The following is a 19,884-nucleotide window of genomic DNA, read 5'->3' as shown; positions in this document are numbered from 1 at the left end:
GTGATGAGCGGTGCCTACTTTCCTCCAGACATGATGCTTGGCATTCAGGCCAAAGAGATCCATTTTGGTTTCATCAGACCAGACCATTTGTTTCTCATGGTCTGAGAGTCCTCTAGGTGCTCCATGTGGGCTTTCATGTGTCTTTGGCTTCCTTCTGGCTACTCTACCATAAAGACCTGATTGGTGGAGTGCTGCACAGATGGTTGTCCTTCTAGAAGGTTCTCCCATCTTCACAGAGGAACACTGGAGCTCTATCAGAGTGATCATCGGGTTCTTGGTCACTTCCCTGACTAAAGCCCTTCTCCCCCATTGTTTGGTTTGGGCAGCCAGCTCTAGGAAGAGCCCTGGTGGTTTCAAACAGCTTCCATTTGCAAATAATAATAATACTGTGCTCGTTGGGACGTTCAATGCTGCAGACATTGTTCTGTACCCTTCCCCAGATCTGTGCCTTGATACAATCCTGTCTCTGAGGTCCACAGACAATTCCTTGGACCTCATGACTTGGTGTGTGCTCTGATATACACTGTCAGCTGTGGGACCTCATATAGACAGCTGTGTTCTTTTCCAAGTCATGTCCAATCAATTTAGTTTACTACAGGTGGACTCCAGTCAAGTTATAGAAACATCTCAAGGATGATCAGTGGAAACGAGATGCGCCTGAGCTCAATTTTCAGTGTCAAAGCAAAGGGTGTGAATACTTATGTACATGTGATATTTCATTTTATTATTTTTAACACATTTGCAAAAAAATCCTTAAAAACGGTATTACTTTGTCATTATGGGGTATTGTGTGTGGGACATTGAGAACAAAAATGAATTTAATCCATTTAGAAATAAGGCTGTAACATAACAAATTGTGAAAAAAGTTAAAGGGTATGAATACTTTCCGGATGCACTGTATAATATAACTAATATCAACTCATTCCTGCACCACTCTATATTGTCGTAATATTGAAAGATCAGAAATATTGTGATTTGCTTTTTCTCCACATCGACAAACCTTATTTATTAGGCTTCTGTTTGACACATTCAGTGATATCTTTCCCTGAATATATGGTGGTGATGGCAGGTATTTCTTTGTACCTTGGTGCTGCAGGTAGAGCGGGGGCATGGAGGTTTGGATGAGTCGGGGGGGCAGTCTGCCGCTCCTGCTGGACTGGAAATACTGCTTCACCCAGTCAAACAGCTGGGGGTGACTGTTATCAGGGCCTGTGGGCCGGTGGAAGTCGATGATGCGAGCACTGAAACACAAACAGTACAAAGTCTTACTGAGTGTGATATTTAGTATGACTGTCCAGCTTAATGAAGATTCTAAGAAAAAGGCTTTGTGTCTGCTTTTCTTGAATTTCACCAATATTCCAGTCACTTGTACCCCTACGTACCCCATGCATCCCCTCAAGTACCCCTGGTTAGGAACCACTGCTATAATGCATGTTTTTGTGCATACCTGTATACCAATATACTAATGCACGTGTGTGTGTGTATTGTGTACTGTACAGTGCGTGATTCATCTTAAAAGGTTATATTCTTGGTCCTTTTCTTACAATGTAATGTCTCTTACTGTGTCTATGTATGCATCGTACGCACCAATGAAAATTCCTTGCATGTGTTAATCCAGTGTTTTTCAAAGTGGGGGCCCCGACCCCCCGGGGGGCCGCCAGGGGGCGCCAGGGGGGTCACGCAAAGTTTTTTTTAGATGTTATTAATAACTGCATATCTATCAATCTATGTGTCCTCCTTTGATGCCAATCTTTAAATATTTTTTATTTATTAATATTTTATTTTATTGTTTTTAAATTTCACGACCGCCCTTCAAGCCAATCAGAATCGAGCTGCCGCTACTGAGAGTGAAACTGAGTATCTGCTCAGCTTTTGGAGCAAGTGAGAGCTAGTGAATATTTCGCTCTGCAGCTGGATGAGAGCACGGATGTAGCAAATATTGTTGTTTAATATATGAATATAAATATGTTTATTGATAATATTACTGTTGAATATTATATATAATATTATTAAGTCATAAGTAGCTTTCAAAAATGCAAAAAATACATGTTAATTGTTCATATTACTGTTCAAAATTATATAATATTATAAAGACAGAAATCACTTTATAAATGCTTTAAAAATATGTTTACTGTTGATATTACTGTTTAATATTGTGTTAAGAATGTTTATAACAGAAGACACAATCAATGTAATGAATGACAAACAAAAGATAAATACACACATTTTTTAGAAGAATAACTGATTATTAATTATTAATACAAATACATATTAAGAAAATGTATTAAGCTGTATGATTAATTTGTCATATTCTCCATCATAATTACTCATCATAAAAAAAAAAAAATTGCAACAGGGGGGTCCCCGCCAGAGGATAATGCTATATCCCCCATATAGCATTATCCTCTGGCGGGGACCCCCCTGTTGCAAATTTTTTTTTAAATGATTTCCTTGGTATGGCAAAGTTTGGGAACCCCTGTGTTAACCTACATGGTAATAAACCTGATTCTGATTGGTACATAGGTGATAGCATCATTGTTAGGCTTACAAGCTAAAAGCATTGACAAATAGAGCTGCACTCCAAATAGGGTTTGTTTTCCTAATTTTCACTCATAATTCTGTGTGACTGGCGGAGCCACACACAGTCTAGTATTCGACATACTTATTAGCATTCGCACTATAGTTCTTCTGTTTCTTTAATCATCTTCTTCTTCTTATTAGTGTGAATGCTGTGCAACAGCATTCACACTATAGTTCTTCAAATCTTTAATCATCTTCTTATTATTTAAACCAACATTTTGCCGTCGAATAACTTCAGCCTACTTTCAGCTACAGAAACCATTCAAATATCAAAAATATTCAGCCTTTTCAGCACATAATGGGAAACTTTCATCATTTTGAAAATATTTTATACTTTTTGAAATATTCAGCTTTTTAAACTCTTTTTTTTAACATGTAACTCAATGGGAGGAACCTTCAAATCCTCTTTTACCTACACCTTGCGCCAAATGCTACTCCTTCCACATACTTTCAGCTACAGAAACCATTCCAATCTTAAAATGTTCAGCTCCTTCAGGACATGTGTGCTATGACTTTTCTTGTTTATGACATTTACACTTTTTGGGAGATTTAACTTAGTTTGGAGCTTGGTAAAGAGGCCGTCTTCAGATTTGAACATTAGTGTGTATTGCGCAGCTCGTTAAGTCTAGAGTGCTTTGATCTCAAAACAGAGTGGAGAGCTTGAAATTCGCCCACATTTTTTTTTTTTTAAACCTGCCATAACTCCCAAACCCTACACTCCTTGGACATAATTGTATGCTTGATTTGTAGGAAAACCTCTCTTAGGTTGAAAAATAAAAACATTTTAAGTAAAGAACTTTAAGAAAATGCCTTTCAACATGTCTCCAATAAGGCCCATTGTAAATGCAGCGTCATCTTTTATCACAGCACCAGCTGCACACCTTTAGTAAATCTACCAGAAATGCCACATTATTGACCCGAAAGTGCATAAAAAGCAGACTCCGACGCTCCTCACGGTCCTGATATGCTTCATGCGTTGACATTTTACCGAAAGCAGCTACCGTTTTTAAACTATAGTTAGAAATGTAAGAGGTTTATTTCTCATTCAGAACAATGGAAAGGCTCTCCTTTCACAGCACATCTCCATGGTAACCTTTGATCTCAGGGCTCTCACACACACACACACACACACACACACACACACACACACACACACACACACACACACACACACACAACACACACACACACACACACACACACACACACACACACACACACACACCACACACACACACACACACACACACACACACACACACACACACACACACACACACACACCACACACACACACACACACACACACACACACGTTTGATAACGGCCCATCTCACGCTTCATTGTTTCCTCACTCGAGAACAAGACCCCGAGATACTTGAACTCCTTCACTTGAGGTACATGAACTACATGTTGCTAAATCCACCGCGGGGCATAAACAGAAGGGCAACCATGGCAACCATGCTCGGGGGTCTTTTTCGCTGCTTTTGGTGTATTTTGCGGCAAAAGTACAGCGCCACTTATAGGCCCGGCATATGTACCGGTCTCATGTGAACGGAAAACTTTTTTGATATCGTATTCCGTTCGTTTGCGTTTCGTATGCGTGTAAATGGGGTCTGAGTAGAGGTGGGAGAGATGACAGGGCCATTAATAAGTTCCCTGAGGGAAGATTACGCAAATGAAGCAGATTACTTCACGGCGTATACTGCCACCCGAAGTCCCCGGCCGGAAGTCCCCGGAGTTGGATTAACATTAACCTTTCTGTTGGTCGCTTGTTAGCAGACCCTTCACGCGATGGCAGAGTGAACAGGTACAGGCAGGGCCCATAGTGATAGCCCTATAGTATAAATCTACTACCCACAAATAAACATATGGACATGGGTTACTATTTAAAGGGGACCTATCATGCAAAATGCACCTTTGTACGTATTTTATACATAAATATGTGTCCCCGGTGTGTCAGGGAACTCACCAAGTGTCAGAAAACACAACCCTCTCTCTTTTCCTCCATACCCAAAATCTCTAAAAACGGGGCTTTAACAGATCTGATACAGACTGATACAGATTTGAAAATAGTCTGACGTCAGTGACGAGGCGCTCCGCCTATATGGCCAACTCTCCACCAATCAGGGGAATGAGAGGTTGCCATGGCATGGTAACATGACGCTCGTAACTCGGCCCCCTCCTTTGCAGGGGGGCGTGGTCAGCTGCAGCTCATGCAAAGTCAGGGTGAAGGAGAGCAAAATAGAGTGAAATGAGGCATGCCTAAAATGCATGATCTGTTTGGTATTTTGAAAAAGAAAACGTATAAATATACCTTATATAGGTATGGCCCTACAATATAGTATTCAAATATAGCATGATAGGTCTCCTTTAAAAAAAAAAAAATGGTGAATGTATTTAGGAACCTATCCATGTGATTTTAAGTGGGGGTGGACCTCAAAATCCTCTAGGGGTGTCCGGGGGCTTGCTTTTTTAAATGTTGGAGTTAAATGCATTAGTCTGGTGCACTTTGAGGGGAAAATAAAGAGACTAGATCTATGGGAACACCTATACTGTATATGAAACAGAACTGTATACATTTCAATAATCATAAAATCATGGCCATAACCAATAACATCCCATTTCCAATATGAAAAAACACTGAAACTTGTTTATTTATTTATTTTTGGTAAATGTCTGCAAGTGTGTCTGTGCTCCTGAATCAGCCTATCCTGTCTCCCTCCTCTCCCCCTGCTCCTCTTTGAGGCAGCAGCAAAGACTAGTTTTAGCTCTCAACAAGTTTTAAAAGTGTCTTGCCTTTTTTCACCTAGTTAACTTTTAAAAAAAATGTTATTCATGCATATTTTACTAATCACTAGCCCCTCAAATGGAAATATGCGTTTACATAAATGGTGACCAAACCGTTTGAGACCCACTGAGAACTTAGACTAAGTTAACTATCTAAACACTCAGAGAGTCCTTTACCACACCTGAGCTGAGGTTATCCCGAGCTTGAATGACACACAGAGACCAATCAAGGGCTTTGATTTCAATCAATCAATGTTTATTTATATAGCCCAATATCACAAATGTTACATTTGTCTCAGTGGACTTCAGTTTGTACAAAATATCAGTATGACAATACAACACCCTCTGTCCTTAGACCCTCACATCGATTTATGATCTGTATGACAGTGGCCATGTCGGCAGGCCACATCATGTAGACAGCCAGTCACCCTGTGTGAGGCAGACTCACATTTGCGCAGCGTTGCGTTCACAATACATACAACAACAAAAAAGAGGCGTCCATCAATGATGACAGGAGGCACAGCACTCTGTTTGATGGACAGAACTGTGTTCATGTCATGATGACTTATATATTTACTTTGAATGAATTCACATTACGGTATAGTAGGACAATAACAGGCTACAGATGCGGACATACACTCACACACATACATATATACATGTGTGTAAACATATATATATATATATATATACACACACACACATATACAGCTCCTAATTGAAGAGGTGAGTTTTTGTGAGTTTTTTTAAGGTGGTGAGGTCAGTGCAGTCTCTGATGGGTTGTGGGAGTGAGTTCCAGAGGGAGGGGGCAGCGACGGAGAAGGCTCTGTCCCCCCAGGTCCGGTGATTGATGTGGGTGGGGATGAATAGGAGGTTGGCTTCTGATGAGCGGAGGCAGCGGGAAGGGGTGTGGTGGTGCAGCAGGTCTGTGAGGTAGGGGGGGGGGCTGGTTGTTGAGGGTTTTGTAAGTAATGAGGAGGACTTTGAAGTTGATTCTTTGACGGACGGGGAGCCAGTGGAGGTTCTGGAGGATGGGAGTGATGTGGTCTCGGGAGTGGGTGTGGGTGAGGAGGCGGGCAGCAGAGTTCTGGATATGTTGGAGTTTATTGAGGAGGTTGGATGGTATGCCGTAGAGCAGGGGTCTGCAACAGGCGAACCCGGACCTATAATCAATACATTAATAGGGGATTTCAATTTTGACAGGGCGATTCTATTTTAACCGCTGCCGACAGGGGGCGAAAGAGACGAGTTAGCGATACAGGGAGAGAAACACAGAAGAAGAGACGAAAGTGGACAGTGAGAACAGAGCTTTTAACCCTGAGTGGACTCATTCATGTTCATCCTGCCCACTGGGAGCACAGAACCAGTGTGTCTCATTTGTTCAGAGACCGTGGCGCTCATTAAAAGTGCCAAAACGCCACTATGAGAAAAAACACAAAGTGTTTGACCAAACATTCCCTCTCAAGTCAGAACTGAGGTCACAAAAAGGGCAGGCTAACCGAGGCTAACCAATGAGCAGCTGCATGTGTGTATGAGAATGGCCCTGACACCCTTTCAGCCCAGATCTAAACTCCTGGCAGGACAAGCTCAAGCTCAAGCTCAATTCTCACACTGAATTAAAAAAAGTGAGTGAGGGACTGCAATATAAGAGGGAAAGAAAGAGAAACTTTAAACTGTTAAATTGTTATGATGTGTAAAGACTGATATTGTTCTATAATCGGCTGAAACTGTTAAGTCATGATGTGAAACGGTTAACAAAGAAAAAGGGAAACTCAAGCTGCTGCTACACTTTATTTTATTTATCTAAAATTAAGCACTTTTAAGATGCACACATTTTCAAAAGCTATTTTATTTATTTTCTCTATTTTATTTTTAAATGCAGCCCGAGAGGAACATTACACATATCCACAGTATTTACTGTATATCTGTATAGTTCAATGTTAATAAATAAATATTGTTGTTTTTGAATTGTACTTTCTTTATTTGATTGGCAGTCAGTTGTTGATTACATGCAGACGTTGATAAAGCTACAGGTCACTTCAATATATATCACACTAATTCATAAAGCAACTTAGACATTTTGATGTTCCGGACCTTTGCATGCAGATTTTCTCTAATTGGACCTCGTTGAATTTTAGTTGAATACCCCTGCCGTAGAGGATGCTATTGCAGTAGTCGAGTCGTGATGTGATGAATGCATGAATCAGGGTTTCAGCAGCAGAGGAGGAGAGTGATGGGCGGAGACGGGCAATGTTTTTGAGGTGGAAAAAGGCGGTCCTGGTGATGTGATTGAATTTGATAATATTTATTTTATTTTGAATATCAGGCTACAGCCATATTGTATTTTATTATGTGAAGCACTAAATGGTTTTAGAAAAATATCGACTCTTTGTTTGTAGATATCTACTAAACTAAAGCAAATACAGAGAGTAGGCCTGTTATACTGAGTGATATATTATACACACTGCTCTGCTTTCTGCACGAACCTTACAGCTGTTCTCTCTGGAAACATCGCGTTGCAATGAAAGCAGTTACTAATATAATATCCAAGGGATGCATGCAGAGCTGTCATTGGCTGAGCTCAGTCCGGCCGTGCGTCACGCCTCTTTGAAACATCACTCTTGCCGGAAATACATCCACGGAGGAGCCTTGGAGGACCCATCAGTGTATCCTCAGTTATAGCTCCTCCAGAGAGCCTCCTTGATGCTCGATCCTCGGTCCTCGATGTGCATTTAGAGAAATTAGATGTCCTTGGCACGCCGAAAACCATTTCCGGGTCACTATCGGAGGATCGAGGAGTCGAGGAGTCGAGGAGGGGAAATTAGAGAAATAAGAAAGGCCCTATGTGTGGGAAACCCTGTGTTATGATTAGGTGCTCAGCACAGAAACAAACACTGGCAAACAGACTGGAGTTTAAAGACTGTCTCAGCCTATTCTTTTCTGTCTGATGGAGACTTCATCCTGACTTCAACATGTTCCACATATTTTAGACATTATTGGTGACATATGGTTTTAGTTCAAAAGTTTGCAGTTAAAATATTCTGCTGCTTTTCAAAGCGTTTTTACTTTCTTTTCTCTTCTTAATACACATTAATTCACTACTACTTACATTTAATATCTAACTCCTTCAGCCTACTTTCTGCTGCAGAAACCATTCAACTATTAAATCATTCAGCTATTTCAGGACATTGAGGCTATACATTTTGTAGTTTATACCTTTTTTAAACCTTTTCTTTTATATTAAGCTTCTTCACTATTTTTCGTACTCTTCCAGTTTAACATTTTCAAGTTTTCAACAAAGTCATTGCAATGCATTTGAGCTGTAACAATTTGTATTCAAATCATTTCACTTTTCTGCATTTCTCTGCTAAGTTCAGCAACACACTTACTTGGTTTTTGTAGCTAAAAGCAGCTACAGACACCATTCAGCTAATAAAATATTCAGCTTTTTCTGCATTTTCAGCGACAAATGAACACAGTTTACAGCATTCACACGCATTTTCTAGTCTCATCTTATTCTCCTTCTTCCGCCACAAATGTTGTCATGCTACTCGTCCGTCAGCGTTGACACGAAATACACAAAAAACACATCAAAATGTGCGGAATGACCGGGATCGGGTTGCTATGTCTTTTATAAAGAGATTCGCCTAGCCGTTTTCATGCAAATCACAGAAAACTGCAGTCATTTGCCGGATAGGAATGAATGGGAAATCAATTTGAACAAAGCTCAAAAACACCCCACTTGACCCCATACAGATTCCGCATACTTTAACGTAGAACAACAATTACAAGTTTAAACGGTTCTCGAGACTATGGACTTCATTGGATATTTTTTGATAGCTAGTACGGTTCTCACGTAGTCGCAGCTTACGTTTTGTGAAAATGTCACACTGTTTCACATTTTATAATGGGTGTGTATGGGAGAGCTTTTTTTTCGAACTATTGTTCAGCTCGCCACATTTTTCACTCTTCATACATAATTTGGTGATCATAATGTAGGGAAATGTGTCACGGCCGCACCGATATGCTCATTTAAGCAAACGGACTTACAAATATAGCAAACACGAGAGTCATCAGGTGTTCATCTGGTATCCTAAATACTCTGGCAAGGATATTTAGCTGATTGGAGTTACAGTTGTTTACTTAGAGAATGTATTGACAATATTGTGCTGCATTATTGTTTCTGACAGGCTGTCTCTCGTTCACTGGCAGGGCGTTGCCGTGGAAACGCTTTGATCTTTGAACACACCTGTCGGTCGTTAACTAAATCCAGTGGTAATCTATGTTCAGAAACGATGCAGGTATGTGGTACAAGAATCCAAACATGTAATAGATAAACAGTTCAAATAGTTAGCTAAAAGTGAGCTAAAATTAATGGATATTCTTTACCTTTACAATGCAACTAATACTATTAATACTTACTCAGCGGGGGTAATGTTAGCATCGGTCACAGTGTCAACATTTCTCTGAATTTTCTAGTGTTACATGTTGCAGCCTGATGTTTTGTGATGTTACACCCTGATTAGACAGCGTGGGGCTCACCTGATTCCTAGAGAGGTGAGGAGGGCGTAGATCTCCGTGGCTCCGATCCAGGCTCGTGTTCCCTGCAGCCGCTGGTTGAAGTGGGACGCGCCGTGCGGATCCAGCCCTTCTTTCCAAGCCTCCTCGATCATACTCTGCACTCGAGGGATACTAGGCACCGCCTTCTCTGGAGGAGAAGGAGAGCGTCAAGTACAAAGTACTAACTGACATGTATAGGCAGCAAACAACCCTGATGAAAGTGTTTTAAAGGTCCCCTATTATATGGTTTTTCATCAATATATTATAGGTCTCAGATATATACAAACAAGTCTCTGAAGTGTTTGGCTCCAAATACCAAACAGATCATTGCAGCATCCCATAATCCCCTCTGTGTCAAAAGTGCTGATTCTCTGTCTGTTACTTTAGATGAAAATAATGAGCCACTCCCCACGCCCCTCTGAGAGGTATTTGGTTAAAAGAAAAGGGGGGGGGGGGGTTACCTTGGTTGCTGATTGGCTACACAAGCCAAACAATCTGGTGATTTACACATCACCAAAGCTCACCTTCCCCTGAGTGTAAAATGTGATCAGATATCCAAAATGATAAATGTTTTTGATGCATGGGCGGTTCTAGGAAGGGGGCCGACAGGGCCCCGTGTCCCTGTATTTATGAGGTACAGCCCTCAGGCCCCCCTCCAACAGTACAGTCTATAATTATAATACTATTGGTGATAGTGTTTCAGGAAGAACTTTGAAATTACTTAATATCAATTAATAACATTTTAACTAAGTTACTGATACATTTTGTAACTGAGACAAATACTAAATATGGCTTTTTTGTGCGCTATGACTTTATACTGAACTGAAAATGTTGAACACACTATTTCTGTCTTTTGTCCTGCATTAAATGTGATAAAATAACTGGCCGCAGCATGATGACTGACTGATGACTGACTGCTTTCTTCTCCATCGCAACAGTGACCAAAGCTCATGGGCAACATAGTATTTATCACATCCACCAAACTGGAAGGAAATAAAGGATATCAAAGAAATACATCTGAAATAACACAACATGAGTCTAGTTACATTACGATGGAGACTCCTGTATTCCTGACGAATGTTAGGGTTATCATTATATAAATGTAGCAGGTTAAAACCCAATACACTGCTCCTTCACAATATATAGCTGAAATGCACTGATCAGCCATTTGTTTGAAACGGGCTATATTAGAGATCCGCTTCTCTTTGAGTAAGATATGATGTGCAAATCCAACACTGTTTACCTGTTGTCTTAAATTAAGTCAATTTCTGTCCTGTCATACTCACACAGGCAAGCGGCCTTTATATGTTCAACTCTACTTTCGTCTACAGGGAACATTCACAACATCATGACTTGTAAAACAAAGAAGTTCTGATGTCTGGTCAGATATTGAGCAGAGTGAGTGTGCACCTTGCAGGAGGGGAGCATATGCATCGATGGTGTGCAGAGAGGAGAGGAGCATCTGGATGTTCCTGTAGCCGCAGCCCCAGCCCGTGTCCCCCGCTGAGGAGCAGAAGTGGTCCGTGTCAGCACTCAGCCACACATGGACACAGTCTCTGGCTTCAGTCTGGTAATATTCAGATAACGCCCTGAGCACACCTGGGCAGACCGAGCGGAGTGCACAAGAAGAAAGTTGAGATCATACTCTGACCAAGCGTAGCATTCATACAGCTGAAAATACACAACATGAGTAAAAAAGAAGCCCTGATTCTCACTTGATACAGCTGAAAATAGATAAACCAGTGTTTTTCATGTTTTTTCAATGTTAATTGTTGATATAACTAATCAAAAGACACAGTTCAATGCAAATACAATGCTGTTTTAGTGTTTTTGCGTGAAAGCAACACATTTGTATCATGAATTAAGTAAATAAGACACAGTTGTTGCAGAACAGTTTTGTACCTCTTTAGAAAAGGCTTTTCCCTAAACACAATTTTCGCAAATCTTAAGAATAATTTCAGACTCACTGGACTGGAAACCCTACTTCCATTCACAGCCAGGAAAACTATTTAACTGAAGAGCTGACGAGATTAAGGCTTTTCTGTCTGCAAGAAATCTTTAGACAAATTCAAGGAATGGCAAGAGAAGCAGTGGTTTATATCCAAATTAAGAGCCTACAGGTCTCCCTCACGTCACGTCCATGCAACAACCTCACCTTAACCCAAAATAAGTATTTCCAATAAGGGAGAATGCTACTTACAGAGACATTATCTTGAGTTTATATAAAACCAACAGACAGAGTCAAACATGCACACACATACTGTCGAGACGAAAGTCAATATTGAAAGAAAAATAATAATATCTGAGAAAAACGGACGGATAAAGAATTATTTGGTAACACTTTATATTAAGGTACACAAATTCACCATCAACTAGTTGTTCATTAACATGCATATTAGCAGTATATTGGCTCTTTATTAGTCATTATAAAACACTTATTAATGCCTTATTCTACATGACCATATTCTACAAGTAATAAGCCATTAGTTGAGAGTTTTTCCTCAATAACCCTCTAATTAGTGCTGATTTGTTGCAAGTAAGGAAGTTGTTGTGCATGAGTTTTGGTCTTAATATGCTCTGCTCAATATGGGCCTAATAAGGCAGTAGTCCCACAAGAATAGGGTTTTCTGGGTTGCTTGGTTTCAAGTAGAGAAAGACACTTTCTTATTAATTCATTTAAGTTAATGATGTTTTGTAGAATGACTCATAATTTATCATTTGAATTATAATACCCTGAACATGGAATGTGACTGAATTATTATTATTATTATTATTAGAAATAAAGCAATAAGGAATACAAAATGTTTGTGATTTTGTTTGCATGTGTGCTAACATTTGTGTGTCCTCTGTGTTAGAAGGTTTTCAACCTGATGACAATCTGATGAAAAGTGAATAAATAACTGCTGAGGAGAAAATAAAGACAAAAGAAAGAATCTGAGTTGTCCAAGCGTCCTCTGTTGTCCTCCAGCCTCTCAAGTTTGGGCAAAACACTGAATACAGGACAAAACCCGGAAGAACTTGACACATACCCTGAGTTCTGGTCCTGCCATCATCCAGCCCTGAGGCCAGAGACTCCATCATCTCAGCTCTCTTGCAGTGGAACTCTGCGGGGCCCAGAAGCCCCCTGGCCACAGCCTTCTCCATGCTCCTCTCCATCTGTCGGCTGTAGCCCCCTCCTCCGTCCAGACCAAACTGCTTCTGCACCACAAGCACCAGAACACAAGCGTCAGATATACACACAACACAAGGACATCAAGAGAGGGGAAATATGAAGCTGGCTGTGGAAGCAGAGCTATTGATGATGACTAGCAGGAGGTGCTTTCATTATGAAAGGTATACCTCAGCTCCAGTAAGTTCTTACTAAATGGTCAACGATGCCATATAGAGTGGGTCAGGAATGAGTCCTATAACCCGGAAATGAGTTAGCATTTTACAACCTTCGGATCAATCATCGCTAGTTGGCATTTTTTAAAACATATTTTAGCCTGAAATAAGGTCTGTGATTAACACAAACATACACCTCACTGGTGAATATCCGAAGCTTCTATGTGTCATAAAGACAAATGTGTTAAGTATCATAAACATGTGTTGGCACAGCTTATTTTTTATATTATACCGAAATCCAATGGAAAAATCCAATTGCCTTTGTCAAGGGAGCCCTTGTGATGCTAACGTACAGGTCAGCCTACAGAACTAGCTCATTACTGCACCACTCCTTTGGTTGTTCAAAAGTATTACAATTATAAACTTCACATCGAGTGTGTTTGACAAGGCAGTAAACCACAGCCGTAAAATCAAACGTAAACCTCAGAGTGGAAAGTGAAAGCGCCGACATAACTGTGTTATGGACAGGGGCTGAAACACTTGTGTGCATTACCTCCTAGTATCAATGGGGTGAGATATGCTGCCTGGAGTTTTCATCTCAACTTGGTATATCATTGCTTAGAAATCGTAAACCCTTATCCTAACATACATAGAGAATCAACTCCGATTAAAAAAAGGATTTGTTTTTGTTCTCATTCAATCTGAATCCCACCACACTCACATGGAAGGATTTAGCTGAAATGATTATCACATGTTGTCAAAATAAAATGTAATGACTGAATCAAAAGCTAGGAGCAATTTGGAATTTAAGATATAGATGACGTAGTGTGCTGTGGGTCGAGTGTTTTGTGCTTCCCGTCTAACAACAAGAAATGATTATTCCTCCAGCTCATCGAGGTGCTTAAAGTGTACTTATGGCTTTTAAACTAAAATAATTCTAGCATCCAAAGATAGATGGTATTTCGACTCCAAAAGACTTCTCACCAACAGTAACAAAGTATTCTCCCTGTTTGGATCATTTGACCACTGTATTCTTGTCCTGCTGAAGGAGCACTCCTGTGCACATTGAAGTGCTGCAGTTTCAACTTGTGAAAATATATATTAAAACATTCTTAAATTGGAATTAGAGATGTCTGTGGGTGTTTATACAATTCTAAAGATAAACTGACACACAAACACTGGGCAGGGATCATTAGTCCATCTATAGTTTAAAGAAGAAACATCCTGCTCATTTTCAGGTTCACATTTGAATGTTGTGTCTCTACTATGACATGTCTCCATGCTTTAATGTTCAAAAAGCTCTTTACTTACACCCAATATATATGTTGACTATCAAATTGATGCTGGAAGTTTCCAATTTACATTTGAAAGTCAAAAATGTACTAAAAAAAAAATACGGCACAAATGCAGCAGTGATTTGCTGAAGCACAGTATCCAGACCTGCAGCTTCTTGAAGTCCTCTCTCTCCTGCCGGGCCTCGTCCTCCCGCTGCAGCTCCCGGGCCAGCCTCTGGTCCGAGCCAGGGCTGTGAGCAGCAGCTGAGAGAAGAAGAGGAGTGGGCACCACATCAGACGGGAGGACCGAGGAAGACAATGACTTTTAAAGTGCAATAGAGGGAAGTCTGGGACTGGTGTAGCAGGGAGAGATGAACGCCCACCTGCTGAGTTCACAGCAGCTCCATGCTCTAAATGTAGCTCCACATGTTCCTGCAGTGAGGAGCTGTCCATGCAGACCACAGAGCACAGAGGGCACTCAAATCTCTTCTCTCCTGCCAAAAGAATGGCACACCATGTAAGTCCAGATATCAAAACTTTATTTATACAACCGAGACATCCATTATCAAATTAAAGAAGCCCAATTTTGCTTTTCTCCTCTTTCTCTTTCCTGTAGTGTTTCTCTCCCAAACACTCCCCCCCACCCTGCCTGAAACGCCTCCATTGGACTCTTTTTGTTTACTTTGCTAACATAGCGAACATCACTATGTAACACTTGCGCTCCAGGACATTTCACCAGTTGCAATGAAATATACTTGCAGTTACAGGGAGTAGTAGACGTTTGCAATAAGGGAACAGTAGTATACATTGAAACCCTCCCCTTTTCATTGTCCTCGTTTTTTTCTGATGTGCATCTTATACAATGTTGTCAGGCTAAAGTATGTTATCACTAAAAAGGAACATACCATTGGAAGAAGCCCATGAGACATCTCTGTGTTAAAACACCTTACAAGAAACAGTTAGAATAACAGGAACATAATTGGTGATAGAATACTAACGGCCCGTCCACACGGTGGCGTGCGTTGAAGCTTCAACGCTTCTGCCCATTCACTTTGAATGGGGTGACGTCACGGTTTGCCGAACTGCATTGTGGGAGCGTCGCTTCACTTTGCTCGCTTCAAAAGTAGAGGAATGTTCAACTTTTGAAGCTTCGAAGGAAGCGTCAGCCAATCAAATCATATTTCAGTACAAGCTCTAGCCAATCAAACCGCGTGCTTGTGTGTCCGGGGCGGGAGATTCATGTGATTGGTTGTTGGTCGAGTTTCAGACACGCCCGCCGGCAAGCTTCAACGTACGCCGCCGTGTGGACGCTGCGTAATGCATTGTTAAACAGTTATATAGTATCATATTTGTGTTGTGTACAGGTTACACTGAACACTGCTTTATTTGTTTCTAGAATCTGACCTGTTGATTCTTCTATTCATATTAAAAAAAATGTCTTCAATGTCTCGATATGTCTCTGCTTGCTCACTGTCAGTGGGGAGACCATATGGTGCTGCCTGCTGCTTCTTTGTGCCAGAAGCGCTCCTCACAAACAGATAAACAAATCTGTGTGGGTGTCAGGTAGGGCTGCTCAATTCATCGTATTTTAATCGCAATTACGATTTTGGCTTGCAACGATTATGAAATAAAACGATTATCTTTTAAAAATTATTTTATTTATTGGTTTTTCAGTTGAATTATACTTAAAGTTCAGGGTAATCAACTGTTAAAAACATACTGTTCAATTTTTACATTACTTTAATATTTTGATTCTCAGATTAAGTTCTTTTTTTTTTTTACAGGTAACTAGTAATGGCATACATTTTGGAAGTAACGATCCCAACTCTGCCCTTACGGCCCGTCCACACTACAGCGTCGACAGCTTCAATCTGCCCATTCACTTTGAATGGGGTGACGTCACGTTGCCGCTTTTTTTAGCCGAACTGAATTGTGGGTAGCATAGCGGTCCGTCTCCGCGGTCTCCGGCGTCATGTTCAACTTCTGACGCCGGAGACGCCGGAGTAGCCAGCGCCAGCCAATCAAATCCCGTTTCTGAAAATCTGACAGCTCAAGCCGTAGCCAATCAAACCGCGTCTAAGCTGGGAGAGATATCCCGCCGTTCATTTCTATATTTCAAAAAAAGATGGAGGAGAAACTAATTATCGCCGTAGCAAATCACCCGGTTTTGTATGACCAGACCCTCTTCACCTACCGGGATACAAACCAGAGGAACCAGGCATGGAGGGAGGTGGCAGAGACAGTGGGTGAAACTGGTAGGTTTTCGCCTGTTTGGGGAGTTTATATATATATTGCTCGCATAAAATCCCCGGGGGTTTTTGCTTTGTAAGTCGGGGGCGGGAGATTCATGTGATTGGTTGTTGGTCGCGTTGCTTGAATAAAATCCCCAAGCTTCAGACACGCCCAGCTCCAAGCTTTTTTTGAAGCTGTAGTGTGGACGCTCCGTTACTCCAACTCAGCCTTTGTCATGATCTCAACTACACACCAGCAATATTTTGTGACGCCAAATCTTGGAAGTTGCTTAACATTTTGTGACTGGATCTAATAAGGTTTTAGTGGCAGGCAAAAAAACTCTCCAGTCACACACACTCACAAGGAGAAATCTAAACCAGCGTCACTGTTGCAGCTGGTAGAAATACTGTGCCATGTGAGCTGAAAACAGTCAGAGGGGAGGACACACCTGAGAGACGGAGGGCTGATGGTGATGTCATGGCTGGTGAACACGCCTCCTGTGCTGACCCTGCACAAACAAGCAGTCATGAGTAAAAGATACATCATGTACAATCATAGGATGTCTTCGAACTGTTTATCGTCCGTCACATTGTTTAGTTATACAACAGCAAATGCAATACAATTTTTTTTTGGATTACAGCTCTTACTTATGTTTAGCTTTACTTTTATTACTACCAAATGTCCTGTTGTTCTGATTCTGGCTGGAGAGAGTTAATCCACAGCGGTTACATATCCTTCAAAACGAGCGTCACAACGTCAAAACGTGTCACAGGTGCACTTCACCCCTGACAGCGCTCCACGGTTATGTGGGCTTGAATTTCGAAATAAGGATTTTGATAAAATATAAATCTACATGCTAGCTAATGTCTTCCTTTATCAATTGTTTTTAAACTCAATAATAAATACAGCTAATATTTGACTCATCTCCCATTTGTCCGGTAAATTGAATTTTTTTTTTATTGACAATTTCTTTCTGAATGTAAAACTGGTCTCTTCCCAGTGAGCTCTCAGAGTTTCAGAGTGGTCTATATGGCAGCACAGAGCCTGAATCACACTAAGTCTGGTTAGTGTTGCCTGACTTTATCAAGTGTTTTTTTAAATAAAAATGAACTGTTATTGCTCAGGTTAATCTCGCCCCCCTCCGACGTAAGCGTGACATATAGGTTCTTGGTCGAGCGGGGCCGGCCCTGGAACCGGTTTGGTGGAAAAAGGCACTAGTCTAAAGTTACCTCCAGATGAGTGCTGCTCCTGCAAGTGGAGCTCTACATGCTCCTGCAGCATCTCACAGCTGTTGCACACCTGAGGACACATGGGGCACGAGAACAGCTCCTCTGAAACAAAGACAGGACAATTTAAGTTGATTTGTGACTTTAAAGTTTAGCAAATAAAGTTTCGAAAAGTTGAATCACCCTCTCTCTTTGAACACAGCCGCTTCTGTTTGGCTTTGCTGTGCTCATATTTAAATCCCTTATTGTCCTTATTAGAGAGCGCCACAGCCTTTTGCCTTCTTCTCGGGCTCTGAATTGTTGCGGTTGCGGTCTCCCCAGTTGATGAAGCCCGACTCTTGGATGTAATGTCTTGTTTATGGCAGTCTATAGTGTCACTACAGTGTGTTGCCTCAGCATCTGTATCACAGCTGTCCTGAGCCCAGCAGGAGGGAGGGGTTTTGTGGCTCTGAGTGTTAGCTGCAGCAGAGCGGCCTGCAGGGGGTGTGATGTGGGGGGGGCCCTGCGCTCCGAGCTGCGTCTCTGGATGTGCAGAGCTGATGTGGAAGCTCAGCTCGTCGTAGGACACTCCTGACAGGGAGCAGAGTGAGCAGCGAGAGGCATTCTCCATGTGGCTGAGAAGGAGATGTGTCTTCATGTCCTCCTCCAACATAATTTCTTCCCCACAGAAGGCACAGGTCAGCATGGCTGCGGACTTCACACGAACACACGTTACTTTTATTTTCATTTGGAATGGCTTGTAATTACACCTCTACATAATTGTTTCAGAAGTATAGAAAAGTGCCAGGAACTGAAAACTGGGAACAAATACTTTTTGAGCCTAACATGTCATAAACCTCCTTAAAATATTATGAATGTTTTGAGTGTGTACTGTTAAGTCAAAGCTGCTGCACTGCTGTTTACTTTAGGAGAGCATAAAGCACTGTGAACTTGTGGAACCATATAGAAAAAGGAGAAGTTGGTCAGGATTCCTGTCATTGTAAGGAGTGAATATTATCGGTCAGGGGAAAACCAGAGTCTGCAACTTGTCAGAGGAGACATGTCTGCAGTCCTCCAGCACTATATTAGTATCTGCCATACAAAGCCATTAAAACTAGCTGCACCTTTAACAGCTTTGATAACACTTTAATGCATCTATAATTATAATCAAAACATACAATTATTATTATTATAAGATTTTTATTCTGAAATGGACCAATCTGCACAATGACTACTTTTACTTTGGGTACTTTAAGTATATTTTGACGCTAATACTTTTGTACTTTTACTTGAGTGACATTTTGAATGCAGTACTTGTAACAGAGTATCTATTCCTACACTCAATATACACAAGTATAAGATCTGACTACTTCTCCCACCTCTGGAGGAACATTATCAGAGCTTTCAAACACATATGGACGCTTTGTGATAACGGTGTCACAGCTATTTATATATTACACAGACGCTGGGTCTCATGTAAGTTGATGTGACAGTGTCACACGGTGAATACTGACATTTCAACACCTTAACTTGCAGTGCTTTTCGCTAAACTGAAAATCTACTCACGGTCGCTGCAATGAGCTCAATATTCAGAGTAAGAAATAGGTTTGTTTTTATATCCTCTTCTGTTTCAAAAGCAGCTCAAGGGGCCATCTTTTAACGTCCTTCTTTGAAGTTTAGTTTATTGGCGGTTGGCAACCAACGATAGGAGCATTACTGCCACCGTGTGGACTGGGGTGTGGAGTGGTACATTGCCCGGGGAAAAACAATTAAAAACAATACTAAATTATCTTTATACTTTTAGTTGCTCACTTGCGCTTAAACAAATGTTTTACCGACTGAATGCTTGCTCTGATGGCATCCCTAGCCAATTTATCAAAGTCAAGCTGAGTTTTTCATCAGTTTAACCTTAACCTTCT

The 19,884-nt window shown here is 41.1% G+C and overlaps 1 protein-coding gene across 7 annotated transcripts in view; it reads right to left on the bottom strand.

The window, feature by feature from the left end:
* zufsp (zinc finger containing ubiquitin peptidase 1) overlaps positions 1 to 19,658 on the bottom strand; it is a 30,388-nt gene extending 10,730 nt beyond the window's left edge. Inside the window, exons 1-10 of one of the 7 annotated variants that reach the window (XM_034230406.1) lie at positions 19,532 to 19,658; positions 18,170 to 18,680; positions 17,990 to 18,091; positions 17,209 to 17,268; positions 14,912 to 15,022; positions 14,695 to 14,792; positions 12,960 to 13,128; positions 11,341 to 11,529; positions 9,913 to 10,078; positions 1,084 to 1,241 (exon numbers count right to left, since the gene is read on the bottom strand). In XM_034230406.1, the coding sequence (XP_034086297.1) occupies positions 1,084 to 1,241; positions 9,913 to 10,078; positions 11,341 to 11,529; positions 12,960 to 13,128; positions 14,695 to 14,792; positions 14,912 to 15,022; positions 17,209 to 17,268; positions 17,990 to 18,091; positions 18,170 to 18,671 (1,555 nt within the window). In that variant the 5' untranslated portion in view covers positions 18,672 to 18,680; positions 19,532 to 19,658. The remainder of the gene's footprint in view (positions 1 to 1,083; positions 1,242 to 9,912; positions 10,079 to 11,340; positions 11,530 to 12,959; positions 13,129 to 14,694; positions 14,793 to 14,911; positions 15,023 to 17,208; positions 17,269 to 17,989; positions 18,092 to 18,169; positions 18,681 to 19,531) is intronic. The other 6 variants (XM_034230431.1, XM_034230414.1, XM_034230440.1 and 3 more) reach the window with 6 other exon arrangements.
* Positions 19,659 to 19,884: the final 226 nt, after the last annotated feature.

This window comes from Gymnodraco acuticeps, unplaced genomic scaffold (genome assembly GCF_902827175.1).
Source record: "Gymnodraco acuticeps unplaced genomic scaffold, fGymAcu1.1, whole genome shotgun sequence".
In the NCBI taxonomy this organism is placed as follows: domain Eukaryota; kingdom Metazoa; phylum Chordata; class Actinopteri; order Perciformes; family Bathydraconidae; genus Gymnodraco; species Gymnodraco acuticeps.
The sequence above is the reverse complement of the archived record's forward strand: the minus strand, read 5'-3'. Positions and strand labels throughout refer to the sequence as shown.